The sequence below is a fragment of the Rattus rattus genome, chromosome 18 (assembly GCF_011064425.1).
Source record: "Rattus rattus isolate New Zealand chromosome 18, Rrattus_CSIRO_v1, whole genome shotgun sequence".
Classification (NCBI taxonomy): domain Eukaryota; kingdom Metazoa; phylum Chordata; class Mammalia; order Rodentia; family Muridae; genus Rattus; species Rattus rattus.
This window is the reverse complement of record NC_046171.1, coordinates 2,902,806-2,930,488: the sequence shown is the minus strand read 5'-3', so window position 1 is coordinate 2,930,488 and position 27,683 is coordinate 2,902,806. Positions and strand designations below refer to the sequence as shown.

The 27,683-nt window shown below is 48.8% G+C and overlaps 1 protein-coding gene across 1 annotated transcript in view; it reads left to right on the top strand.

The window, feature by feature from the left end:
• Positions 1–10,697: 10,697 nt before the first annotated feature.
• The window catches only part of Umodl1 (uromodulin like 1), a 57,662-nt gene continuing 40,676 nt past the window's right edge, over positions 10,698–27,683 (top strand). The window contains exons 1-5 of the mRNA XM_032888591.1: positions 10,698–10,773; positions 13,866–14,108; positions 21,656–21,817; positions 23,314–23,432; positions 27,147–27,336. Coding sequence (XP_032744482.1) covers positions 10,698–10,773; positions 13,866–14,108; positions 21,656–21,817; positions 23,314–23,432; positions 27,147–27,336 — 790 coding nt within the window. The remainder of the gene's footprint in view (positions 10,774–13,865; positions 14,109–21,655; positions 21,818–23,313; positions 23,433–27,146; positions 27,337–27,683) is intronic.

Genomic DNA, 27,683 nt, shown 5'->3' with positions numbered 1-27,683 from the left:
GCGCAAGGCCCTGGGTTCGGTCCCCAGCTCTAAAAAAAAAAAAAAAAAAAAAAAAAAAAAAAAAAAAGAAAGAAAGAGAAAGAGAGATCCAATGCCCTCTTCTGGTGTATCTGAAGACAGCTACAGTGTACTTATATATAATAAGTGAATAAATCTTTAAAAAAAAAAAAAAAAGGATCTTAAAAAAAAAAAAAGACAGAAACAGTGGAAAGCTTACGAACTCGTAGAAACTGAACAACTCATTACAGAATGAAAAAATGTGTTGGGATGGAAGTTAATAGCTTTCTAGAATTGAACTAAAATTAAAACACAACATACCAAACTTTACAGGACATAGTAGTGTCTGTTTTAATAGACAAGTCCATCATATTGAGTACATTCTGAAATTCTCAGTTTCCAATTTTTTCTTTCACATTTATTTATTTCATGTTTGTAGTACACTGTCACTGTCTTCAGACACACCAGAAGAGGGCATCGGATCCCATTACAGATGGTTGCGAGCCACCATGTGGTTGCTGGGAATTGAACCCAGGACCTCTGGAAGAGCAGTCGGTGCTCTAACCACTGAACCATCTCTCCACCCCCTTCTTTCACTTTTTTTTTTTTTTTTTTTTTTGTTTTTTTTTTTTTCGGGGCTGGGGACTGAACCCAGGGCCTTGCGCTTCCTAGGCAAGCGCTCTACCACTGAGCTAAATCCCCAACCCCCTTCTTTCACATTTATATGACCCATATAGGGTCGTGACCCACAGTCTCAAAGCTGGGTCTGACAAAACCGCACATCAAGACCTATCAGACAGTCCGGAAAGAGCGTGAAGTCTGTCGTTCAAGTCAATACGTCTTCACCACATAGGAGTGAAGAAAAGACCTGCTTCCCTGGCTCCTCTCTGATGTTCCAGCTCTATGGTCCTTCCGTTTGTCCTGTGGAAGACGAGAATCTGGAGGTATAGACCTGTAATCCCAGCTACTCAGGAGGCCAAGCGTGTGGACCCCAATGTGCTCAAGGCGCGCTTGGGCTAGGGAGTGAGACCCTAGACCATCCTAAGCAACTTAGTAAGGTCACAGTCACAGGGAGGTCAAAGAGGGCTGGTGGTATTCTCTAGCTGGCGAAGTGCTTAAAGTGCTTGCCTAGGGTGTAGGAGGTTCTAGGCTAAATCCCCGCTTTCGGGACTAAACACGCAAACAAACAAAGCTAGCCTGTTCCACCTCTACCCCATGCCCGACCCTCCTACCCTGCCACTCATGTCAGTCATGTCATGGTTTTCTCAGCACCGCTTTAAATACTTAGTGACCACGTGAGCGTGAACGGCACCTGGAACATCTGGCGTAGTACCTTTCCCTCTTCTCTCTTTACTAGTTGTCTTTTTTTGTTTAGACTAACCCCACACGGTTTCCAGTCACCAGATTTCTGCCGCCTAAAAACGTCCGGTCGAAACTTGACTGCTGCTGTTGTTGCTAAGAGATTTATCTTATATTTTAAATTTTTTTCCTGTAGTGTTTTTGTTGATTCACTGGGGATTTCACATGATGGACCCCAAGCACGCCCTCTTCACAGTCCTCCCGTGTCTGTGGACTTAGTCTTTCCCCATCCACAGCCCTGCCAGGAGCTATCAGCTCTGGTGAACTACACGTATCACAACCCACAGATGTGGAGAATATCTTTATACCACTTCTTTTTTTTTTTTTTTTATAAAAAGAATAGAATAGGGTTTATTCAGGGCATGGGGAGGGGAGTTGAGAGAGAGACAGAGACAGAGACAGAGAGAGAGACAGAGAGACAGAGACAGAGGTGGGGGAGTAGAAGCTGGCCATGAGCATGTAGAGAGGGAAGGGGAGGGGATGGAGAGAGAGGGGAAGAGGGCCAGAGGAGAGAGCAAGAAAACAAGAGAAGGGGTTGGGGATTTAGTTCAGTGGTAGAGCGCTTGCCTAGAAAGCACAAGGCCCTGGGTTCGGTCTCCAGCTCCGAAAAAAAGAACCAAAAAGAAAGAAAGAAAACAAGAGAAGAGCCATCCTACTTCTTCTTCTTCTTCTTCTTCTTCTTTTTTTTTTTTTTTTTTTTTTTTTTTTTTTTTTCCGGAGCTGGGGACCGAACCTAGGGCCTTGTGCTTGCTAGGCAAGCGCCCTACCACTGAACTAAATCCCCAACCCTGCCATTCTACTTCTTGAGAGTTCTCATCAATGGCTTTCTCTCTAGGCTGTCACTTTGGGTGTGGGTGTGGGGGTGGGGGTAGAGGTCGTCACAGAATATGCCTTTCTCGACATTCAGTCTGCAGTCATCAATACCATAGCAGAAGTGGCTTCCTTGTCCTTTTTACAATCAGCAGGAACACGCACTGTGGACTTGCATATGGTTTCTGGTGTCAGCACGGACCATTGGACATCCACATGGTCTCTGGTGTTAGCGCAAGTCCCAGGCCTCAGCGCGGTCTCAGGTGGCAGTACAGACCGCAGACATCAACATATCTCCTGCCCGGACATGGCCCCAGGCACCGTCATAGCCCTGGGCAGCAGCACAACATCAACCGATTAGACGTTACCATGGCCTCAGGTGGCAAAGCAAGACACTCAAATCATAATAGCCTCCCGGAGGCCGCATAGCCGAGAGACGTCACCGTGGGCCATGCACGTCAGCGTGTAATGGTTCATTGTAGCATTGGAAACGTCCCAGACAGCTTTGCACGCAAATATTCATCGAATTAATCGTTGGTCTGGTCAGTTTCTGAAGCACCATAAATACTGGACCATCGCGGAGACTCCTCTCGGATATCCTGCTGTTTGACAAACTCAGGATGATATAGCAGCTAAGCAGAGAGTCCGGGTGCTGGTTCTGCAGCGACTCCATGCTGGGTGCTTGCCGAAGGGCCTAGGACCAGCCCTTTTCAGTTACCACATGTTTCCAAGGGAGCTCAAGGCTGCTGCAACCACCATGTCCTCCGTGCTCGCGGATTGGCTCACCAGGCGACTGTTGAGCTTGTAGGCTGTGGGCTGAATGGCTCCCCCGCTTGTTTTTCTCTGTCTCCAATAGGGCAAGCGGCACAAATCGAGGCCATGGTGACTCCATGGCAGGAGCTGACTGGCGAGCCTACATGGTTGGGACTCGTGTTTGCCGAGCGGCACATCGCCCTGTCGCCAGTGCTGGCGGACCCGGGACTCCTCAGCAACAACTTGTGTGCTTGCAGTTTGCTGGCTGAGACCTGTAGCAGAGGCTATAGATTGCTCATTCCCCACGTGGGACTCTGTTCTACCGTCTTTCCGTCCGATTTGATGAGTCCACATCTTGAAAGCATCTTCCCATAAACCCCACCCCCCCATCTAGAGAAGGCCCTGCAGACGCCTTCTCTGTCACTGCATGGGTCTCTCAGACTCAGCGTAGCTCTGCGATGGGTGCTGGTGTCCGCTGCCTATTAATTTTCTACATTTAGTTTATTTCCGACTATGAAGGTAGCTGTGTGTTTGCGTGTGGGCATATGCACGCGAAAGGCCATGACAGAGGCCAGAAATGCCTGTTGGATCTCTTGGAGTTGGACTTACAGACATTGCCAGAAACCTGATGCAGGTGCTGGAAACTGAACCCAGGTCCTCTGGAAAAAAAAAAAAAAACAAAAGCACACATGCTCTCAATCACAGAGCCACATCCGTGCTCTGTGATTAATTAACCACAGGCCGAGTTCAGCCTTGCTCGCCAAGCTGGGGCTATCAGCCTAGCTTCCTTTTTTTTTTTTTTTTTTTTTTTCCGAGCTGGGGATCGAACCCAGGGCCTTGAGCTTGCTAGGCAAGCGCTCTACCACTGAGCTAAATCCCCAACCCCAGCCTAGCTTCCTCTATGCAGTATCCCCTGAATCTTTGGAACAGGGATGTAGAAGAAGTTAAACGTTTTGAGATCCTTGTTTGAGGATGGTGTGGAAAGACGGCCCCCATGCACATGTGAGCTTTGCCAAATGGGCTCGAGTAAGAAGTGGGACAGAAAGATGATTGAGGCCATCGGCCCCGGGGTGTTCCTGAAGAGATGGACTTGTAGCCTTAAGGTGACTAGATCTACCGGGAGGTGGGATAAGCAGAGAGCTGACTGATTTGAGGTAAACAGAAGGCATGCAGGGTTGGGGTGCTGAGCTGGCCCAGAGGCAGGAGGACGTAGCCAGAAAGGGAATGTTTGAACTGCTGGTGCAGGGTATGGCCATGATCTCCTGCTAAACAGCTGGGGTAAAGTGAGAGATCCTGCTACTCAGAGATAAAACACTGTGAGAGTCAGTGCTTCCCGAAGAACATTACCAGGTCGCAGGCTCATGTATTAATAGTGGCATATGTGTAAATATATGTGTATACGTGTGTATATTAGTATATTCATATCTATATGTGTACAAGTATATGTTTATGAATCTACATGTATATGCATGTGAATATAGGTGTATACTTGTGTGTATACGTGGGTATATTCATGTGTATATATGTATATATGTGTATGTGTTTGTGTGTACATGTGTGTTTACATGTATGTACATGTATGTACTTATATGTGTATGCACATGCATAATTTATGTGTGTGCATGTATATATTTGTGTGCATATACATATGTATATTTATATATCATGCATGTGTGCAACGTGTATATTTATGTGTATATGTACTTGGGAATATGTTAGGTACACATGTATGTAGGAGGCATGGAGGTCCTTGTGCTCATATAAAGAAGTGCTAAGATAGCATGGAATATTAAACACACAGGTTTTTTTCCTTCTAAGGGAGGGATGCATAACCTGTAACCTGTCCAGTAGGTGGGGAATGGATGGGATTGGTAGTCTGGTGGCCCTTGCACTATCTGTGCTGGGGGAGACCTTACAAGATGGCTCCTCCCCAGACCCTTTTCTCAGTCAGTCTATAGAACCCATGTTATGGGACATGTACTTTACAAAGTTTCGATGTTGTCAGGTCCGGTCTTTATTTCCCTTATTCCTCAAGGAGATCGAAGTAAGCTTCGTCATGCTCCCGGGACCGAGCTAATTATCACCAGGAAAGTTTTCACCAGATTTCAAATTCTCCTTCATCCTCCTGACTTAAAACTTCCCAAACAATGATCCTTCACTCACTTACAGAACTTCGGGGGCCGTGTCAATTGGGGATATGCTTATCTGCCCAGCACTATTAAGGACTTGGCTCTACCCTTTAAGTTGCTTCTGGGAGACCCTGGGCTACATTCTATGAGAATCGTAACACATAAAGCAGAGAGAGTTATGAGTTTATCAAAGAAAGCGGTAGCTTGTAGAATTAATCTTTTACCTCCTTATCAATTATTCAGCCTTCCTTCCAACTCACTGCCGACTGGAATCTCACACCAACAAGGTAATGCTACCAGACAAATGTATGCATGTCGTAATTCTCTGCAACAATCGGTAACTCCTTATTTACAAGAAATTATACACTTGCTATTGATGGGAAGGACATGTCTTAGCTTACTGGTAAGAAGCCTTTGGAAACCGCTGTGCCTCTAATAACACTGATAATCATTGGCAGGCAGCATTTGCACATTACTCAAGATCTATAGCTAGTCATTATCCTACAGATTTCTTTTCAAGGCTTTTTAAAGCTACCCCTGGATGTACCTGAAATTACATTAATTCAAAAGGACAGTACAGTTCCCATCACTCCACAAAAACGATTGAACTTACCCCCAGTTGTACAACTCAACTATCTGAACTCAAGGAAATCAACCAGCTTTTACTGGATGTTTATTATCCCCTGAATATTTTAACTGTGTATTGTGCTCAAACTGTTTCTCTTTTAGAAACTGCAACACTTAACCCCAAGCCCGCTACAAATGTTACTTCACAATTACATCAATGGACTCAACCTTTTTCTCATAACTCATACTCCTGCTGATTCTGATTTGCCAGTTCCCTTACCATCCGATAAGCTCAAACCTCTCAAAATAAATAGATAGATAAGTAAATAAATAAATAAAATTAAACAAAATTGAAGTCAACTTTTTGTTCTTCTTTTACACCACTGCCCTCTAGTGGCAGAATTAGTCCTCGCAGGTTAAACTCTAATAACGCCACTGGGCAGATGCTACTCACACCTCAGCTTAAAGTAGCTGCTTAAAGTATGTCCATGTAATGGTTGATACTTTTTCTAATGTGATTGCTGCTTCTTATAACTAAAAAACAATAATGGTCCTGCTTGCAGTAGCAAACGCCTCAAGGGATTTTGCAAATTATGGAATATTGATCATATTACTAGGATCCCTTACAATCCACAGGATCAAACTATTGCGTAATGACACCATTAAATCCTTAAATATCAGCATTATATATGCAGTATTTAATAATATATATTATTATTTATATACCACATAATATACACCATATTTAATATTTATAAGTGTTTGTAATATATACAGTATTTATTATGTATATAGTGTATACATTATTGTGCATATTAGTTATTAATGTACACAATATTTTAAAGTATATATACAGTAATATATATGTGTATATATATGAAGTATATACATTTACCTAAATCTCACATACTATGCCACATTCATCGGTGTTAATTTTACATTTTTTTCACTCTAAAAGATAATGATGGGGGTTGGGGATTTGGCTCAGTGGTAGAGCACTTGCCTAGCAAGCGAAAGGCCCTGGGTTCAGTCCCCAGCTCCGAAAAAAAAAAAAAAAAAAAAAAAAAAGATAATGATGGCCCAAACCCTAAAGAAGACACAGCCTAAAGTCTATGTTCAACGGAAAGATCTAGAAACTATTCAATGAGAAGGGCCAGATGTTCTTCTAACAGGATGAAGACATGCCTATGTCTTTCCAGGAAATGAGCAAAGTCCCAGATAGTTCCCGATCTCTTGAGTCCAACCAAGAGAGCATCCCACAGACCCCTGGACAAACGAAGCATCTGAAGGGAGCAGACAAGCCCACCGAAAGGAGACGCCCGAAGGGAAAGGAGAGAGAGTAAGCCGGCAACTTGGGAAGACAACTGCAGAACACAAAATGATGCTGTTACATTGGCTGACGGCGTTGCACGTTAACTCTTAGCTCGTCTGTGCAGAATCCAAACGCCTTTTGTCAGAGGGGATAAGAGGCTCACCACCTTTAACAGGAAGACTGCATAATGTCGTTTTGCCACACTAAAGATTCTTTTTATTACCAGTCCCAGGGATTACGAGTCCCCAGACATTAGAGAGGTCTCAAAGATGTCCTACGTGATTAGTAAGACTACTAACACGGCGGCAAAAATATTAGCAGAAATCAACCAAGAGGTGAGCAGGTTGAGAAGCACGTCTTTACAAAAAGCTTCTCCAGATGGTCAGTCAGGCATAATCTTGGTTGTCAATGTCGTCTGTGGCTCTAATGTGTCATATTTATCCCCTGCAATCAGCAGCCAAGTCACGTGATATGCATGAAGAGATAAACAAAAACTCTCAAGTGACCTTTGACTGCCCACCGTGGTCAACATGGCCTTCCCTCTCCTCGTCCCTTTGTTGGTGTGCTGGCTGGTTCTGTGTGTTGACTTGACACAAGCTGCAGTCATCACAGAGAAAGGAGCCTCCTGGGAGGAAATGCCTCCATGAGACCCAGCTGTAAGGCATTTCCTCAGTTAGTGATCAAGGTGGAGGACCCAGCCAATTGTGGGTGGGGCCATCCCTGGGCTGGTGGTCCTGGGTTCTATAAGAAAGCAAGCTGAGCAAGCCAGGAGAATCAAGTCAGTAAGTAACATCCCTCCATGGCCTCTGCATCAGCCCCTGCTTCCTGACCTGCTTGAGTTCCAGTCCTGACTTCCCTTGGTGATGAACAGCCATGTGGAAGTGTAAGCTGAATAAACCCTTTCCTCCCCAACTTGCTTCTTGGTCATGGTGTTTGTGCAGGAATAGAAACCCCGACTAAGACAGTTAGCTATTCTTATAACTGTGTTATGCCTGTCTAAATTATTTAGACTAGACATACAGGCAGTGCATTCAACATTGGCCTCCATTCCAACCACAACGTTCTCTTTAAAAAGCAAACTCGAGGGAGATGTAGGAGGCGTGGGGATCTTTCTGTTCTCGAGCACTAGGAGAACCCGGAAATATTAAATACACAAGTTTGTGCCTTCAAAGAGAGGATGTTATGCACCCAGAAGGCTGCGAGTGCAGGGGATCAGTAACCTGGTGACCTTTGAACTACCTTTGTGGCTAAGACCACACTGGATTGACCAAGCCAGCTCAGTCAGCCAACCGGGTCTCAAGGGAATGAGGATAGAAAAGAAAAAGACGATTAGACAACATTATAACACGACTCCAGCCAGGGCTGAGGCTGAAACAGCTTCACCTTTTCCCCTCAGTCTGCTTTTGTATCAGTCTAGGTACATCCAAAAACAATAGTCAGTTCTTAGATCAAAGACAAAGTAATCAAGCAAAGAGGTTGCAGAAGGAAGCAATCAAGGGAGGTAGTAAGCAAACGGACCACATTCGGAAATAACAAAGTAAAAAGATCACATAAGGTGAGTCATTCAGCAAAGCAGTAAACACAGCCCCTGGCCACCGTCTCTAATACTCCTTTTATTTTAAATATCATGGTTTATATTTTGTCCTTGTTTTTTTTTTTTGCTGGTTTGTTTATTTTTAAGATTTATTTTATTGATATGCGTACACTGTCCCTGTCTTCAGGCACACCAGAAGAGGGCATCGGATCCCATTACAGATGGTTCTGAGCCACCATGTGGGTGCTGGGATTTGAACTCAGGACCTCTGGAAGAGCAGTCAGTGCTCTTCACCACTGAGCCGTCTCTCCAGCCCTGTTTCTAACCTTAAATGAGCCTACTTCCTTGTCCGAGTCGAGTGACAAATGCCAAATTCCTAGAAGTCGCCCCCAAAAGCTCTCACCACGGGATCCTTCCCACATGTAAGCTTGTCCTTCTGAATCTGCAGAACTCATTTTTTTTCTTTTTTTGGTGGAATGTATCCAATGTACTTCACAAAGAGCTTTGTTTTGTTTTGTTTTGTTTTTTTTTTAGATTTTTTTTTTTCTTTTTGGTTCTTTTTTTCGGAGCTGGGGATCGAACCCAGGGCCTTGCGCTTCCTAGGCAAGCGCTCTACCACTGAGCTAAATCCCCAACCCCCACAAAGAGCTTTGATGTAGTGATCTTGATTTAGATCACGTTGTGGTTTATTGTGGATACAGGACTGAGGTCCCCATCACCAGGAAAAAATTTCTCACCCAAGTGAGCTGTGCTTAAATATGCCTTAAAATAAACCGATCAGGGTCAGACTCCTGACGTTTGAACCAACACCACCCACTTAGTCAGGTTGAACTGAATTACCTTCTTGCCCCCTGCAGATAGTCAGTCACTCTGCTGGCCACGGTGGTCACGGGGACACCCCTGCCGCCCCCTCCAGCCATTACCTCTGCACACATATATTCATGTGTGTGTACATGTTTATATGCATGTGTAGACACGTGTGTCTATTTATGTGTGTGCATGTGTTTATATATGTGTGCACAAGCATATTTATGTCAGTGTGCACGTGTGTATTTATGTCAGTGTACAAGTGTGTATGTGCATATTTAATGTATATGTGTTTATGTGCACATGTGTATATTATGTGTGTTCGTGTGTTCATTTTGGTGTATACATGTGTATATTCATGTGTGTGTGTGTGTGTGTGTGTGTGTGTGTCCCTCGGATAGGTTCTTATGTAGCACAGGCTAGCCTTGAGGTCCTTGGGTAGCACAGAGTAGCACCTCAGACCCTCTTCTGTCTCCTAAGTCCTGCGGTAATGGGCATGCGCTGCCAACCAGGTTTCTGCCGTCCTGGAGATTGAACCCAGGTGAGCATTCTGCCAACTAAGCCCCAACCCCAGCCCAGACAGAACCTTTAAAAGCCCGTTTTCTGCACGACACGATAACTATTGAAACACAGACTACGTCATCAACACCTCCACCAACACTCAGGATGGTTCTCCCTCCCACCATTGCTGGATGCATTTGAGTCCTCCTAGCCCCAAGGCGGCACCTATGTGCAGGGGAATTCTGGGAGATTTTGTTCTAGCCTCTCCTAGCTAAGCTCACCCGAATGTCTTTGGTACACAGATGCTCTCCCGTCACTGGCTTGCCCACTCACCTCCAGCTTTTCATCTCATACTTTCTCCGTTTCGAACCCGGGATGGGCACAGAAAGTCTCTGTGAGCCCAGCATCTCCACCACCCCCAGTTAGGACTGCACGGGAGCTGACGAACTTGGCTGTGACCTCTGACCTCTATTGTCGAGCGGTATGAAGGCTCCCTCCTGGAGCAGATGTGACACTTTGATGTGGGCCCAGTCTTCTCCCGCCAGCTGGGAGCAGCTGGGTAACGGAATACTCTGGCGTCCGATGCGGAGAGTCAGATTTGGGTCCGCAATGCATTTTCTGCGTACAAACAAGATGAGGCCGACTGATGTGGCCGACGCTGCTAAACTGCTCACCTTTCCTAAGAGATCCCATCTGCTCAGAGCAAGAATGGGCTCTGACATGCAGGGGCCCCCAGGGACACAGCCGCGCCGGTGGCTGGCGTTAATGAGCAGGCATAAGGGACTGCTCCCAGCGCCACTAGCAACAGCACAGGGGACAGAGGGGCCTTTTCTCCAGGCTGGGGAAACTCGGGCTCCTCGGAGCCCGGCTTAGGATTCAGGCCACAGCGGTTAGACGTCCCAAGCCTTGCCTGCACCACCACGGGAAGATGTCCCGGGCCCTGGGGCTGGCCCTCCTGGCCTTGGCATGCACTGTGGACCTGGGCCAGACCAGTGGTTTCACAGGTGAGGGATCTGGGGTGAATCCGGAGAAGGGACCTCTAGGAGTGGGTCTCAAAAGGTCAGTGCCTGCTGGGACCCTGGCCGGCCAGCAAGAATCTTCTCTGAGAGAGGCATCTTGTCCTGGCCTGCCACACTGTCTGTGCCAATAGCAACAGGCTACGGGGGAGCACTGGGTATGCTTTCTGAAGGAGGGCTTCCCCAGTGGGAGTGTGCCTCCGGTGTCTGGGGTCCACGGGGTTGGGAAGCTGATTTTGAGATTGGGGTTGGGCCTGAAGCACTACATTTGTGAGGGAGGAGTGGATGTGCAAAACGAGCTCTTAGGTACCCAGCACCAAGGTCTTGTTTACAGATCAGAGGAGAGCGGCAGGGAGGCTTACAGAGCAGGGCGGCCGGACTCAGGCTCAGCCACACATGTTCTCAAGTACAGAGTGAGGGGTGCAGCGAGGGGGCTGGCCAAGCATGGGGGAGCTCACGGCTCACAAAGTTGTTAAAAACACATTGCAGAGTTGGGGTACAGCTCAGAGTACCCAGCACGTGTGAGCCCTGGCTTCTATCCCCAGAACAGCCAAACCAAACCAACATACCTGACCAGAATTCCCGACCAGTATTCCCCGGAAACCCCAGACTTCAAGGAATTGTGACCATAAACCTTTTGAGTCCTTTTCCTCTGACCCACCTTCTGGCTTGGTTGGAAGCTCAGAGATCTATTTTGTTTCTGAAGTCGCCTCTGTTTTTGAGCCAGGTCCCCTGTTGTTTTCTGTCTAGAGGAGGATTTTACTGTACTTGGGATTTTGTTGTATGCTCTGTGTGTGTGTGTGTGTGTGTGAGAGAGAGAGAGAGAGAGAGAGAGAGAGAGAGAGAGAGAGAGAGAGAGAGAGAGAGCCAAACAGCTTAGTCATAGAAAGAATAGAACATGAGGAAGTTCATGGGGGATCTCGTAGGGGGGTGGGGGGCCGCCTGCCTGCTCAGGGCTCACCAGGAGAACCGTGGAACCTGTGCTGTCTCATCACTGCGTGCAAGGCATTACGTTTGCAACTTAGCCCCACAACTACGGGACAGGGAGATTGTTTTAGGAATGATAGGGCTGGGACACTGCGACGTATGACACATTCCTGGGACCTGCCCCATCCCAGTATGACTATGGGGTCAGCAGGCTTCTGAGGAAGGGAGTCGCTTGTCTTCACCAAGGGGTTGTCCAGGGCATACTCTCAGGGGCAATGGAGGGCCTCCCGACATAAGTGGGCATTTGTGGAGCAATGTGAGGGTTGTGGGGCGCGGGGGACGGGTTGAGCTGGGAACTGCACTCACCCTAGAACAGTTGTTCTTACCTGTGGGTCGTGACCCCTTGGAGGGTCAAAGAATCCTTTGGTAGGGGTCACCTAAGACCCCGGGGAAGCACAGATATTTCCATTACACTTCATAGCAGTAGCAAAATCATAGTTATGAATGGAAATGATTTTATGGTTGGGGGCCACCACACCGTGAGGAAATGCGTTGAAGGGTCACAGGGTCTGGAAGGGTGAGACCCACTGGGCTTGAGCAGTGAGGTTTTCCACCGTCTGCTGTGAAGGCTCTGGAAAGAGATTTTTGCACAGCAGGTCCTGTAAGGGGGTGTCTACCGTAGCTCTGCCTGCAGCCAGGGTTGAAGATGGCACAGTGGCCTCAGTGGAGGATCAAAAGCAAAGAAAAAGAGACCTTTCCCAGGCTTTCCTGGAGATGGAGGAGGTGGTGTGGTGTGTGGTGTGTGTGTGGTGTGGTGTCTCTGTGTGTGTGGGGGGGGGTATGTGGTGTATGTGTGTGGGGTGTGGTGTGGTGGTGTGGTGGTGGTGGTGGTGGTGGTGGTGTGTGTGTGTGTGTGTGTGTGTGTGTGTGTGTGTGTGTGTGTGTGTGTGTGTGTGTGTAAAGGAGGAACTGTTGACCCTGTAAGGATCAGGTGAGGCAGGTGACTCTCTAGAGCCTGCGCCCTTCATTAACATGGCTGACATCTCAGGGAGCCACGCTGCTGCTGCTGAAGAGGACAGTGTCTCAGCTCCAAGGCCAGACTCAGAGAGGGAGGCTCAGGGCAGGCCTGAGGAGATGCGCTAAGATGGGCTGGCCTCCTCCATCAAGGACAACTGTGTCCCCTTACAGTGATGCTGATAATACATACACTCATAATACATATGTCCATGTGTGCATACATATATGCACTCACACATACATATGTATGTGCATACATACATGCATACACACTTACATGTGTGCATTCATTCATACAGATATGTGAATATACACACATATATGTATACACACATACATATAAAAATACATATGTAAATGTGTGCACACATGCATATACACATACAAAAATACATGTATACATGTGTGCACACATACATGCATTCATATATGTACATGTGTGTGCATACATGCATACAAAAATACATGTGTAAATGTGCACACATACATTTACAGATATAAAAGACATATGTACGTGTTTGCACACATATATATGCATGCATTCATGTATGTACATGTGGGCATATGTGCATGCATGCATACATACATATACATACATACATACATACATACATACATACATACATACATACATACATTAAATGTTTGGTTACCCATCTTCCATTCCAAACAGTATACACTTGTTGGGTGACTCTTGCCTGTCTGTGGGCCACATGACCAGACTCTGGATACTGATACGTAAGAGAGTCTGCAGCAAGTGGGACCAAAGGCAGAGAGACAACGGGGACATGATATCCAGATCTTGGACTCCAACTCTTTGTGGCTTGGTTTGGCTCAATCTAATATGGCACTCAAATCCAGCCTGGATGGCTCCTGGTTTTGAACAGGAAGAGAGATCTTAGAGTGCAGGGTGACGCCAATGGCTATGTGTTTATGCAAATAGAGGGGTGGTTTTGGTTTTTGAAAAGGCAAAAGCCACACTAGGACTGGCGGGCTAGTTCTAGGGCCCATCCGACAGTAGCGACCTCGGTTAGCTTGCTGTTGCCAAGAGCCAGCACTCAGACACGTCCCAGGGATCTGATCTGACACTTCCCCACCTTGGCTTGCTAACACACCCTTTGCGGTCTTCTTTGTAGAAAATGGCCTCTCTCTGCTGAGTTACCAGCTGTGCAGCTACCCCGTGACCCGAAGTGTCCAGAAGCTGCAGGCGGTGCAGACCCCTTACACAGCCTATGTGTACTGTGGAGGATGGATCCCCTGGAAAAAGTGCCCCAAGACCGTGTACCAGACCCAATACCTGGAGATGAACGTCCCTGAGTCCAGGAATGTGACCGACTGCTGTGCAGGTTTTGAGCAGCTTGGCCTCTACTGTGTTCTGTGTGAGTCCAGGGTGATGGGGTAGGGTTGGGCTGAGCTGTTTTTCCCCTGGAGCTTGGAGCTGCTGGGACTGTGTATGCAAGCCTGCGACGTCTCCCTGAAACCCTAGGTCTTTCTAGAACATTGTTCCTCCATCTTTATTGGACCTTGGGGTTTCTGGGGGTGCTTTTCATGAAACCCCCCCCCCCCAAGATTTCTGGTTTCATAGATTGAGTACAAGAATCACCAGCCCTGTGGTTTTTAGTGTTTGTCTCTGAGATAGGGTCTCACTTTGTAACCCTGGCTGTCCTGGAACTCACTAAGACCAAATTGGACTTGAACTCACAGAGATCTGCCTGCTTCTGCCTCCTGACTGCTGGGATTAGAGGAATGTACCACTATGTCTGGCTTCATCAGCCTTTTAATGTGCTGGAGAGATACTGTGGGCTGGTGAGCATCAGTGGTCCTCAGAGCTGACGGTATAGCAAGGGCTTCTGGGATACTCTGCACCGTGCAGCAGCCTTAGAGCTGGTGACAGCACTGATCAAGGTCTAGCATGAGTATCTGTGACTTTTACAATGTGGAGTGGTTCTGACACAGTGGCGTGTGTCACAGTGTCCCAACCTCTCCGACAGTGGAGACCACACTCTCTTCCCAAGGCTGCCATGGAACCCTTGTCTCACCTGAAATCCTAATCCGGTCTCCACAAGAAAGAGACGGAGGGGCTGGGCCTCCTACTCCTTAGGGCAGGTTTGTAGGATGTGTAGGGCAGTTACCTAGGTGATCCACATGACTGCCCGTGTCATAGCTGGAACTGGGCATGGCTTGGGGTGCAGGACCCAGCTCCTAACTTGGAGTGGGGTGCACCAAGTAGGTCTTCTAGCAAAGGCTTGTGGAGGGGAGGTGCTTGCTTGCTTTGAGGCAGTATCAGGTTAGAATGGGCTTCTGTATAGTCGGAAGGTCCTGCCTGTCATCAAAACGCACAGGATGTACGTGATTACGGAGGTCATGGAGTGTCAGCTTGGGCCACCCTGAGGGGTGAGGGCTGCTGCCCCACAGTGCAAGAAGTATAAGTTTGGGTGCTCCAAAAGGAATCTCACATGACCCATCCCTGTGTCCCTGGGCTGGGACATCAGCAAGTTAAGTCGACTGGGTGGATCCCCCAACTCAGGGGGGAGGGGGAGGGGTGATTCTCCCCAGGTCAGGGGTCGCAGGCTTCAGAGACTCTCGTCAGTGCAAACTTGTGGAAGGCCACCTTGGCTCAAGTTACTGAAGCCTCCTGATTGTCCCCACTCACCAGTCCCCTCCAGTGTGTCATCCTGAGGACGCAATGACTGCCGTTTCCCATTGGCCTAATCCAAGGGTCAGACTGGGTGCTGGTATGAGCAGTTTAATGGCTGTGGTAGACCTGCTGCTTGCTGATCAGGGGGTTAAAGGATGCCTCCATCTCCAGTGAGAACCAGTCAGGGCCAGCAGCCATTCCCTGCTCCCACTATCTCCCTGCAGGGAAACGGGAGATGCCATCTTGCCCAGTGCCGATCTTAGACTTCCTGCCCTAACCCTCGCTTCCTTCCCACGTTCCCCAGTCCCACTCCAAGGCCCATGGGCACCCAACTACACAACTCGATGGCTACTGTGGCTCCTAGGCTGGGTGGTGGCTTCCGCTAGGGGTCCACGTGACCCTTGAAAAAGTTCCTGGGAACCCTGGCCCTGTGGTTCAGAGTGTGTGGGCTCTGCCAGAGTCTGGCTGTAGATGGGTGGCTGTGGTCTGGCCCACCCTCATTCCAGCACCTGCCACACCATCTCCTAGCTGTTCATGGAAGGCCACACAGCGGAAACTCAGGGAGGAGGCTGTCAGGAGAGGCGGAGCCTCAGTTTCTGCCACGCCCAGCCATGCCAGCCCCAGCAACCACCATTTGCCTCACCTGCTGCATTAAAGAGAAAGTGGCAATGGGTCCCTCCCTGTGACCTTCCCTGTCCCTCATCCTCTCCCCCTTACCAAACTGTTTCTGCGAGAAAAGTCTGTTGTGGGACTTGAGTTCCACTTTGGGGGTGTTACTGCCTTTCATTAGGGAGATCAGGGGCTGGCTGACCTCTCCTTAGAACCCTAGTTAGGGCCCCCAGGTTGGGCAGGAAGAGGTGAAGGTCTGCTCTCAGAGATGGCAGAGGTGGGGCCGTCAGGGGCAGGGGAGTGGAGCAGCAGAGGCAGGGCAGATGGGCTGGTGATTATGGGATGGCTGTTGGCAAGGGAGAGTGGTCCTGTAGGGTTGAACAGGGCCTGACCCCTTAGATGTTAGAAGGCCCAGTCAAATAGGGTGATGTGCAGCTAAGGAACAGACCAGAGAGTAGGGGAAGGACGTTGGCATTGTGTGTGGTCTTCTAAGAGCTCGTCCTGGGTCACTGAGGACAGGAGGTCCCTGGGTCTGCCACCAAGACACAGTGTGGGACAGATCAGTGACCTGGCAGGCAGTGCAACTGTGATGAGATTGGGAGTAAGCTCTGAGCTGTGCAGTCCTACTGTAACTGGGACAGTCGGGTCGGTCATCACAAAGGCAGGAAGGCAGGAAGGCAGGAATAGACGCTTGACAATGTGCTGTATTCAGAGGGACCGTGGCCTGGAAAGGAGGATGGTTGCAACCCCAGGAACCTGCCTCCCTCTCATCTCCAGCCAGCAAGCTCTACAGGGATAGGTGAAAGGCCGGGAGGTCAGCCTTGCCCCTGGGATGCAGGTGTCTGGCTCTACCTCCCTCTTATCAGGCCCAGGATTCCTCCTTCCTCTGAGGACACTTGGGCTGACACAATTCTTTTTTTTAAGTGACTTCAGAGACTGGGGATTTATCTGGGTAGAGTGTTTGTCTAACAGGTACAAAGCCGTAGGTTCAGTCTTCAACTCCAGAGGGGAAAAAAAGACAAAATTATTTATGCATGCATGTATGTGAATGCATGTACATGTGAATACATGTATGTGTGTATATGCATGCATGCATGCATGTGTGTTTGTGTGTGTGTGCATGCATGTGCCTCTGTGTGTGTGTATATGTGTGTGCATGCGTGTGTGTGTGTGTGTGTGTGTATGTGTGTGTGTGTGTGTATGTGTGTGTAGGTCAGAGGACAACTCTCAGGAGTCAGTTCTCTCCTTCCACCCCGGGGGTCCTAGGCATCAACTCAGGTTGATATTTTGCAATAAGCGGCTTTACCCACTGAGCCATCTTACCAGCTCACCAGGCACCTCTTAGTAACAGAGTCAGGTTCAACCTTGGATGTGTCCAAGGACATCATGATTCAGGATGGGGTGGGGTTAACTCAGAACAAGCAAGCCATTAAGAGTGTGTTGTGCTAGGTTACTAATATTGTTGATACACAAAATTCTTCTACAATAAAACAAAAAGAGTGCCCAGTCTTCCCTTCTACCCCACATTGAGGAATCAAAATTTTCAGTTCAGGGTGTACGACTTGCTATAAGGGAGTCTGAAATTTGAGGCTAGTAGTCCCAGAGAGGGAAGCAGGGGAGGCATTTCAGGACACAGAGGACATCAGTGGTGGCAGAAACAGAGGCTCCTCTGTCACTCTCTGAAGCTTGAAGTGTTCTCTTCCCACTTAGAGACCTCCATTCAGGGGAAACGGGGATTTGGGGCTTCCTCAGCATTACAGAGTTGGCAACAGGTTACCCCCATCTTGTCCCTGAATCAACGTGGTTTATTGGTCAGTCATCTTTGAGATGTCTGTAGGAAAAGACATGCTCACTGGCTTGAGCGGTCTGGGCCTCATCCGTGGGGCCTGATGTCTCTTGTTCTTATCAGCGCAAAGACAAAACCTGGTGTGGTGCCGTGGAAGAAGGGCCTCCCTCCTCCCCCTGCTTTTCTTCCCCAGTCACCATAGCTTCTCTGTCTTTTTATCCTTTTTATCCTGATGCTGGGGTTCCCCTTAGGGAGGTCCTTGCTGGTGTCAAGGCTTGGTGTCTGATATGCCCCGTGGGGCCACCGTAGTGTCCCCTATCCTGTCATGGAGAACTGGTCACCTAAGTGTCTCCAGCTGTACATTCAGGGACATCCCCCTTGGTGGCTTGATGCTGCCTTGTGACACCACAGGCATGGGCGGGCAGCTTCCCCACGCTGTTGGTCTGAGGTGAATTTCATAGTTGCTCATTCCCAGTCACCTTCACTGCGGATTAATTGCTGCAGTCCAAGGCCCAAATGTGTGCAGAACAAGGCTGGGTCCCAGCTGGGCCCACAGTTGTTGTGGAGGAGCAAACACAGGACCAAAGACACATTCGCCTCTGCCTAAGTAGGGGCAGCCTTTATCCATCCGGCCTGGTGTCTGAGCCTTAGGTCCTCTCCCCAAGCCAGCGGTGCAACCCCAGATGATGCCTTTCTTCCTCCTCCCACTCAGTAAGCGGCCATCCAAACCAGGGAAATGATGCCCGGGGCACACTTCCTGTGACCTCTAGTGCCAGCACCCCTTTCCAACCCCAAGAATCTCACATTTGGAATGCGATGCCAAGCCACCTAGTCACATATTGCAAATGTCTGATATGCAGTTACAAACGTGAACTCAACAGGTACACATCTTAGAAGCAAAGGAGAGATCAGAGGGCAAAGTCCGTCACTCAAAAGTCACCTCCGGTGATGTTTCCCATCATACCCTAGGGCTAACGCTGCACAAGAGTCCGGCCACCCTGCTGGACTTTTTCGTTGAAAAGAAAAAAAAAATTTTTTTTATCACTTAGCGATTTCCCCCAGAATGTCTTCCGCGTCAATAAATATTACCGTAGCCATTGATTGAGTGGCCTCAGGGAATTATCTTGTATGGATGCGTAATTGCTCAATCAGCCATCAGCTGTTTCTAACGTTTAGTTATCGATATCGCCGCCTGGGATGGCCGTCACCTGTTGGATCTGTCCTCAGTCAGAAAAGATTCCAGTAGGTAAAGCCCTGTGTGCAGCATGGCCCCTCTCCACCGGCCAGCAATTTGGTGAACTCTCCTTGTATAAACGCAGGGCCTGCTGGACCAGGCCACCTCTAACCTCCCATCTCCATACAAATGCCCAGGGGCGCCTTGTGCTGACCAGGCTAAGAAGCAGAGGGAGGAGGATCCCAGAATTGCACCACCAGTCAGTAATTCCTTAGCCCTGGGTGAGCAGCCTTGGAGGCTCTGTTCCAGATAGGACTCTCTGGGGCCGTCTGGCTGAGCTGGGACTCACTGGGTTGCCAAGCACTGAGTAGAGCTGTTTCACTGTTAGCCTTGAGTTGAGAAAGGCTCTCCTTTTTGACTTCCTTACCAAGGTGACTGGGCTATTCCTTTAGGATGTGGTGTTAGTCACCAGACCCTAAAGGGGAGGGGGAATTCCCAGGGGCAATAAGATTCAGATGAGGAACCTGGGTTCCAGAACCTTGTTGTTGCTAGGCAACCATTGTTAGAACCCTTTCCTGGTGTGTGTGTGTGTGTGTGTGTGTGTGTGTGTGTGTGTGTGTGTGTGTGTGTGTGTGTTTTCAGAGAACAACCTCAGGTGTCACCCTTGGGTACCATCTCCCTTTTTTGAGACAGGGTCTCTCACTGCCTGAAGCTCTCTTCAATCCAGCTATGCTGACTAGCCCGTGGCCCTAGGGATCCAGCCATCTGGGACTCCCTAGTGCTAGGATGGCCTGTGTGCACCATTATGCAAGGCTGTTTTTTACCTGGGTTTCTGGGACTTGAGTTCAGGTCATGGCACTTGTGTGGCTAGCATATTACCCATCTCTTATGAGACAGCCTATTTTTTTTTTCCTGTATTTCGGTAAATCTTTTCAGTTTAGAATTGTCTTAGGTCTATAGAAAAAAAATGTGCTTAGATCCTGCAGAGCAGTTTCCTCCACTGTGGGCATCTTACCTCACGAGGACCTGCCTCACGGCTCAGAAACCTGGAGTATAGCTGATATCAAACCTCACGCTGTATTTGGCCTTCCTGTTGTCTCGGGACACCTGACCCCCTCGCCCATCCTCCTGTCTGCTTGGCCCACAGCCTTTGAGGGTCATATTGTCAGATGAGCATCTATCCTGCTTTTGACAGGAAGACCGCACAGAGATCCCCCATTCCGTCCTTGGCCTGCAGCTTGACCCAGCTCAATCCCTTCTCTCATACGTGGACCCATTGTATAGGCATCTAGATAGAAAGGAAATGAAGGACCAAGCCCATAGCTTGGAAATGACAGTGTTACTAAGTAAAATAACAATGTTACTAATTAAAATGACAATGTTACTAATCATGACCTTTAACTACGTGTTTCTAAAAAGACTCAAGGCTCGGCTTCCAGAGCAGGGCTAGTGCCACCTCCTATGCTATATTTGCTTTGGTTGAGTGGCTGGCCCTGGGACTTGTTCCCAACGGAAGTGAGGCCACAGTCCTCTTCATTAGCTACAGAAAGTTCCAGAGACCCTGGGAAACCCAAGAGGATTATCTCTGAGACTGCTGCATCTCCCGGCTGCCTTTCCATCCCTCCAGGGCCCTGGCTAACCTTCCTCCTGCCTCATGGGATACTGTCTTAGTTACTTTTCTATTGCTTTCATCAGGCACCGTGACCAAGGAAATGTATAAAAGAAAGCATTTATTTGGGGTTCACTGTTTCAAATGTTAGCATCCATGACCATCGTGAACATTGATCGTAGTGGGGAGCCAAAGTAGAGGCTCTGGCCTGCTCTCTCACCTTCTAGCGACTGCTAGCATGTTGGCTTTGGAATTTATCTCCTAAAGGTGGGGCACAGCCACATCTGTAGCCCTGGTACCAAACAGCTTGTCTGGCTTCTATGAAGTACTGAGTAAACGTGTGTGTGTGTGTGTGTGTGTGTGTGTGTGTGTGTGTGTGTGTGTACTTGTCCTCAGAAAAAAAATGGAAGGTCCCTGTAACTGGAATTCTAAGGTTCAGAGGAACAGGAAGCACTTGGGTTCTCCCCGGAACCTACCTTAATAGAAAAGAAGCCCAATGGTGTCAGAGCCAGTGTAAGCAAGCCTCCAACAATTCCAGGAGCTCTGCCTTGGTGGAGAAGCCCTGGACCAGGATACACAGAACTTCTAAAACAGAAGGTAGCATCAACTGTGAATGTGTACAGCCCTCAGCTCAATTAGGATCGCTGCCTTTTTATGTATCGGTGGTTGCTTTTAAAAACAGACTCATTTATTTTACTTTCGTGTAGGTGTGTCTGTCAGATTTTGCCACATGTGTGGGTTGCCTGTGGAAGCCGGAAGAGTTTATCATATTACCCTGCAGCTGGAGTTATAGATGACTGTGAGCCACCATGTGGGTACTAGGGACTGAACCTTGGTCCTCTGCAAAAACAGCAAGCGCTCTGAGCCCATGGAAACACCCATCCTGCCCCCTGTGGTTGTGCACAGGATCCCGTGCATCCCAGGGTGGCTTCGAACTTGCTACACAGCTGAGAATGACCTTGACCTCTGATCCCTCTGAGCACTGGGATTCTCGGCACATAGCACCACACGCACACCTTGTCTTCAGGTGCTGGGGGCTTCCTGTTGCAAGCACAGTGCCAGCTGAGCCTGCTTCTAATGCTAATATGGTTAACTTGTCTCATCCGCCAGCCCGGAACCGGTCCAGGGAGTTTGCCTCGAGACCCGGGGTCTGCCCAACAGCTGAGCCAGGGCCATTTAGATCCTCATGCAGCTTGGACACAGACTGCCCTGGACTTCAGAAGTGCTGCGCCTGGCCAGGGGGACACCGCTGTGTGTCCCCCACACACACAGGTAGGGATGCAAAGGGGGAGGGACTCAGGAAGACATTGATCTGGGGAAGGTGGCAGCCACAGTTCCTTGGGGAGCCTGGAACTGGGAGTAGGGCAGACAAGAGGTCTGCCTGTCCCCACGGGTGGTGCCGAGAGCCCTGAGAGAGTTAAATGAGCGGGAAGAAAGCAGTGGTGGGCAGAGCCATGGTCGCTTGTCAGGGAAGGTAAGGCTTGGTACAGTAGGCAGGCTCGTTAGAGCTGTAGCCCTGAGGAAACACAGACCAGCTCATACCTCACAGCCCAGAGCAGCCACTGACGGTCTGGCTCTTTCAGAAAATTCTCTTGGCCTAGGGGGGCTGTGCTATGACTGGACCAATATTCATAACTAAACAAATACAGAAAACTATTAAATATATATGTATATATATGCATATATACCACATGTACTATATTGTCCTATTAGCATATAGCCATGACATGATCACATATAGTACTAAGGATTAACATATTACAATTCTTCTATGTGCCAGTTATACTCCTGAACCGAAGCTGGTCCTCATATTCAAAGGTTCTGCATTCTGAGTTATTTAAAACATTTGAAAATGTTTTGTCACTGATGTGTCTGAGGTGGGCACATTGGTACTGGACTTAAAAGAACATTTAAAAAAAAAAATCACTGCTCCCTAAACAATCCATGTACAAAGACTGTCGGGCATTTACGCTGCACTCAGAACTATCTAGAGAGGTTTAGAGCGTCTGGGAGGGAGTTTTTATTTAATTTATTTACAGTTTTTGTGTGTATGAGTGTTTTGCCTGCATGTATGACCCACAAACGCCAGAGAGAAGAAGGCGTTGGCTTCCCTAGAAATGGAGTTACAGATGGTTGGAAGCAATTGTGTGTGGGTCCTCTACAGGAACAGCCAAAACCCATAACCACTGAGCCATCTCTCTGGCCCAACTTGTTCATTTTAGGCAGGGACTTGGACATCTGCAGACTCTGGTGACGCCTGCCAGTCTTGGAACACTTTTTACTGTTTTACTGTTTACTGTTTCTGAGGGTAATCGAATGGACTGAATGTATGAATATTACATGTGCTCCAAGGGACAGCATCCTTCTAATATGTAGTCGCATATGATGCTCTAATGTCACCTAGACAGCAGGTGATATCGAATATAGACAATGTTACCCAGACCGTCACACACCATACTATTTGTGTCAGTAGAAGGAAGCGAGGGTGGATTGGATGGATTTCATGTTACATTGTTACAAAGGCTGTAGATCTGAACTATGTCCCGAGGGTCTCTCTTCAAGCAAGGCCCCTGATTCTTCACAGGTAGGAGCCAGTGGTCTGTTTAGCAACAGCAGAGAGGGAAGTAAGGGCGGACAGTGGGAAGCTCCCTGCAGGCATTTCATGCCGAAAGGTGGTCTCCTGCCTTCCACACCCTGCTGACCACCTGCAGCCTCTGGTGACTACATCCTGTCCCCAAGATTGTAACTCACTGGCATCTGACCTGCAGGTACAGAGAGGAGCATAGTGGGCTGGTACAATGTCACTGTGCTGGTGAAGATGGGCTTTGAGGACCTGCAGAGAGAGGACCCTGGGCTCCGGAACCACACGCGCCTGCTCTACTCTTTGGTGAGTGGTGGTTACAAACGTCATGTTTTCCCTGGGCAGATAGAAATGGGTGACATCCCCTAAATGTCCAGAGTGACAGGCTCTGAAACAAACTTGAATTCTTTTTTTTTTTTTTGAAGATTTATTTATCGTATATAAGTACACTGTAGCTGTCTTCAGACACACCAGAAGAGGGCATCAGATCTCATTACAGATGGTTGTGAGCCACCATGTGGTTGCTGGGATTTGAACTCAGGACCTCTGGAAGAGCAGTCAGTGCTCTTCACCACTGAGCCATCTCTCCAGCCCCAAACTTGAATTCTTAACAAAAGTAAATCAGCCTTACTTGTAACCCTAACCCATGGGGTGTGCAGACCGGAAGATTAGGAGTTCGAGGCCATCCACAACTACATAGCAAGTTTAGGGTCAGCCTAGGCTACTTGAGACTGTCTCAAAAAACAAACACAAACAAACACAAAAAACAGAGAGATATACTAGAATGGTTGTGATTGGAGTGTAATTCCTGAAGCCATACCTGGTGTGTGGGATGGGGCAGCCTCCTTTAGATGCTCAGTTGAGGAGATAAAAGGATGTCCTCATCAGTATGGCCTTAGCCCCTCAGTCCCCAACTCTGAAGTCCCCTTTCTCACTCTGTAGAATCTTGGTCTGTCCTGGTTAAGCCAGGAACATCCCCCAGTGTGACAACCAAACATAGCTCTAGGTAGTGCCTAGTGTCCCTGGGGTCAAAGCCACCCTGATAGAGACCCTTGCCCAGCAGCCACACCTCAGACATGTCTCAGCTATTTCAAATCAGGGTATCTCTCTATGGCAGCATTGCCCCAGACTTGGGGATCCTAAGACAGCAGGGCACCCCTGCCCTCCACTGTGTCTTTAAGTAGCAACCTGCTCTTACAGCCAACTGTGAATAGAAGGCTATAAACAAGGAGGGCACAATGGGGTTTGCTGCCCTGCTGCTGGCTTACCACAGCATAACGAGTCCAGCAAGGGGTGACAGTTTCCATCCTGCATCTCTAAGCACCACAGATAATGTCCGGCGGGTGCAAGGCTGAGAATGGGATCCTTCCTCAGTCACTACACCTACCAGCCAGGCAGCCTAGAACAGCCGGGGCACACTTACCCTGTCCTTGTCACTGTGAAGTGATGCTGCTCCCCTTGGGGTCTTCTGTAACCTCACCTCCGCCAAGAAGCCCTGTGATGGCCACGATCCTAGTTTGCTAGATATTTGTCAAGGGCCTACCCAACCAGCCACTAGGGGCACATCTCTGCAGTCAAGCCACCAGGGTATAAAAATACCTGCTGTGTGACCTTGGATAAATTGTTACACCTCTCTGTGCCTCAGATACAAATGATCGTAAATCCATGTTGAATGGCAGCTGTGGTTTAAACAGTATCTGGGACTGATATCTTGGACAATATCTGAGCAAGTCAAGGAAGGAAGGTTTATTTGGGCTTACAGGGTACAGTCCATGAAATGGTGTCCCTCAGGGTGGATCTCCCCACCTCGATTAGCTTAACCAAGAGACTCCTTCACAGACACTCAGAGACTTGACTCTTCTGTGATTAAATCCTATCGAGGAGTCGACAATATTAACCATCGCAACCTGCGGGGCGTTTGCAGCAATTCCTGATGCACTAGTCCCTGAGACCTGCCACTTGAACCCACTATTTCTGTCGCCCTGCAGTTGCCTCCCTCCTGAGGGAGCCAGCTTGCTCAGGCAAGCTCCTGATTGCCGCAGGTGCTGGCGGCTCCCAACTAAAGGGTTCCAGTGGGGGATGGGTGGGTCTTGGCTTACCTCCTGAGTTGGTTACACTCTGTCTCCTGGGAAGGTTCCAGGTCTCTGGTCCCTCAGAGTCAGGTGTGTTTACAAACCTGCTTTGGAGACACAGGTCAGGGTGTGCAGTGCCAACAATGCCTGGTTTCCCTGGGGGTTGAGATGCTGAGGTGCAGGCTAACCGGGAAGCAGCCTACAAAGGGTAAGAGAAAGACCCGTCGATCGAAAATAAAATCATCAGACAGGACAACAGGAGGCCAGGTTTCTGCAGGGGTTGGGGCTCAGGTCCCAAGGCCACAGCTTTGCAGGTGACCTGGGGCTGCCCCAGCAGAATCACTGGTAACAGATGACTTGGCAGAAGGTGTTCTCTCTGAGCCCATGGGCTGGAAAAACTTGTCATCAGGGTAAGCAGTGATGTTCCCTCTGGAGGCTAAGAGCCCCAAAGAACCCAAAGCTTTCCCTCTTGGCTTGCATAGCCCTCTGTCCCCTAGGCCACTTCACATTGTCCTTACTCTGAGCATGCCCAGCTGTGTGCCCACATTTTGCCTTGTGAGGGACCGAGATGGAATCTCACTAAGTCGCTCAGGCTGAGTCCCGGACTCTGGGATTTAGTGATCTTCCTGCTTCAGACCCTCAAGCGGCCAGGATACAGGCCTATGCCACCGTACCCAGCTCAAATTTGCCCTTTTAATAATGACAACATCGAGGTCCACCCTCAGCTTATCCAGGTACACCTATGTCCAACTGAAGACACATCTGGTGCTGGAGGTCAGGGCTTCACACCTGATTTGTGTGGGGCTGGATTTACCCACAGAAGCTGAGGTCACTCTGGTTTTCTGTGAAGGTCACAGATGTAAAAGATATTGTAGCAACCTCTCCTCCTCCTCCTCCTCCTCCTCCTCCTCCTCCTCCTCCTCCTTCTCCTCCTCCTCCTCCTTCTCCTCCTTCTCCTCCTCCTCCTTCTCCTCTTTCTCCTCTTCTTCTTCCTCCTCCTCTCTCCTCCTCCTCCTCCTTCCTCCTCCTCTCCTCCTCTTCCTCTTCCTCTTCCTCCTTCTGCTCTCCTTCCTCTTCTCCCTCCTCCTCTTCTCCCTCCTCCTCCTCTTTCCCTCCTCCTGTTTCTCTCCTCCTACTCTTCTCTTTCTCCCCTTGCTTTCCCCTCTTCCTCTTCTTTTCTCCTCCCTTTTTCCTCCTTTTCCCTCCTCCCTTCTCCCTCTCCCTCCTCCTACCCTTCCTCCTCTTCCTCTTTTCTTTCCTCCTCTTCTCCCTCCTCTTTTTCTTCTCCCTCGTCCTCCTGTTCTTCTTCTTCATCATCTTCATCTCCTTTAATGATTTCATGTAGCTCAGGCTAGCCTTGAACTCACCAGGTCGTCAAAGAGGACTTTGAACTTGATTCCCCTGGCTCCACCTTCCAAGTGCTAGAATTATAGATGTATGACCCTGTGCCCAGTTTAGGTGGTGCTGAGGAGGATCGAACCTGGGACTTCACGCATGCTAGGCAAACACTGTACCAACTGAGTCACAACCTGACCCTGTAACATTTCCTTACTGTTGGGTAGACAGGTGCGTATACGAGTGTGTGTGTGTGTGTGTGTGTGTGTGTGTGTGTGTGTGTGCATACATGTGTATGCATGTGTGTCTGTGTGTACATGTGTGTGCGTGTGTGTCTGTGTGTGCCTGTGTGTGTGTCTGTCTGTGTGTGCCTGTGTGTGTGTGTGCGCGTGTGCATGTGTGTGTGTGCATGAGTGTGTGTGTGCATGTGTGTGTGTCTGTGTGTGCCTGTGTGTGTGCGTGTGTCTGTCTCTTTCTGTGTGTGTGTGTCTCCGTGTGTGTGTGTGTGTGTGTGTGTGCTTGTATACAATTTGTTTCAGTGTCCCTTGCCTCTGGCTCCTCCCCACCACATAGGATGTCCTTCTACCATTGATCCTCTGGTTCTATTTCCCAGGTCACCAGTGCCTTGCAGCCTCTGAACCCAGCTGTACACTACCTGACCTCAACTGGTGGCAAGGACACATTCACCACAGTGTCATGGCTGCTGCTGGGCTTCCCACATCGCATGACTGTAGCCAACGTCTCCACCATGTTGGATGACATGGTGAATAGAGTCTATGAGGTGATCAGCATCCAGGTGCAAGGTGAGCCTGCCCTCTGGGGACACTGCCAAACGGACTCTGAGGCTAGAGCTGCTCTTGTTAAAGCAGGCTAAGCTCTAACGTGGGAGATGGCTGGTTTGGGTGAATTGCTCTGCAGAGCATGGGCGTGGCTTGGTTCATCTTCTGCTCATTCGAGCCCAAACCAAGTTTCTATTCAAGTTCCTGTGTGCAGATCTGAAGAACTGTATTTGCTTCATTAGTACCTGCTCCCAGTGCATACCACACACACACACACACACACACACACACACACACACACACATTGACACACTCACACACATTGACACACACTCACACATTCACACATACACAAACACACATTGACACAT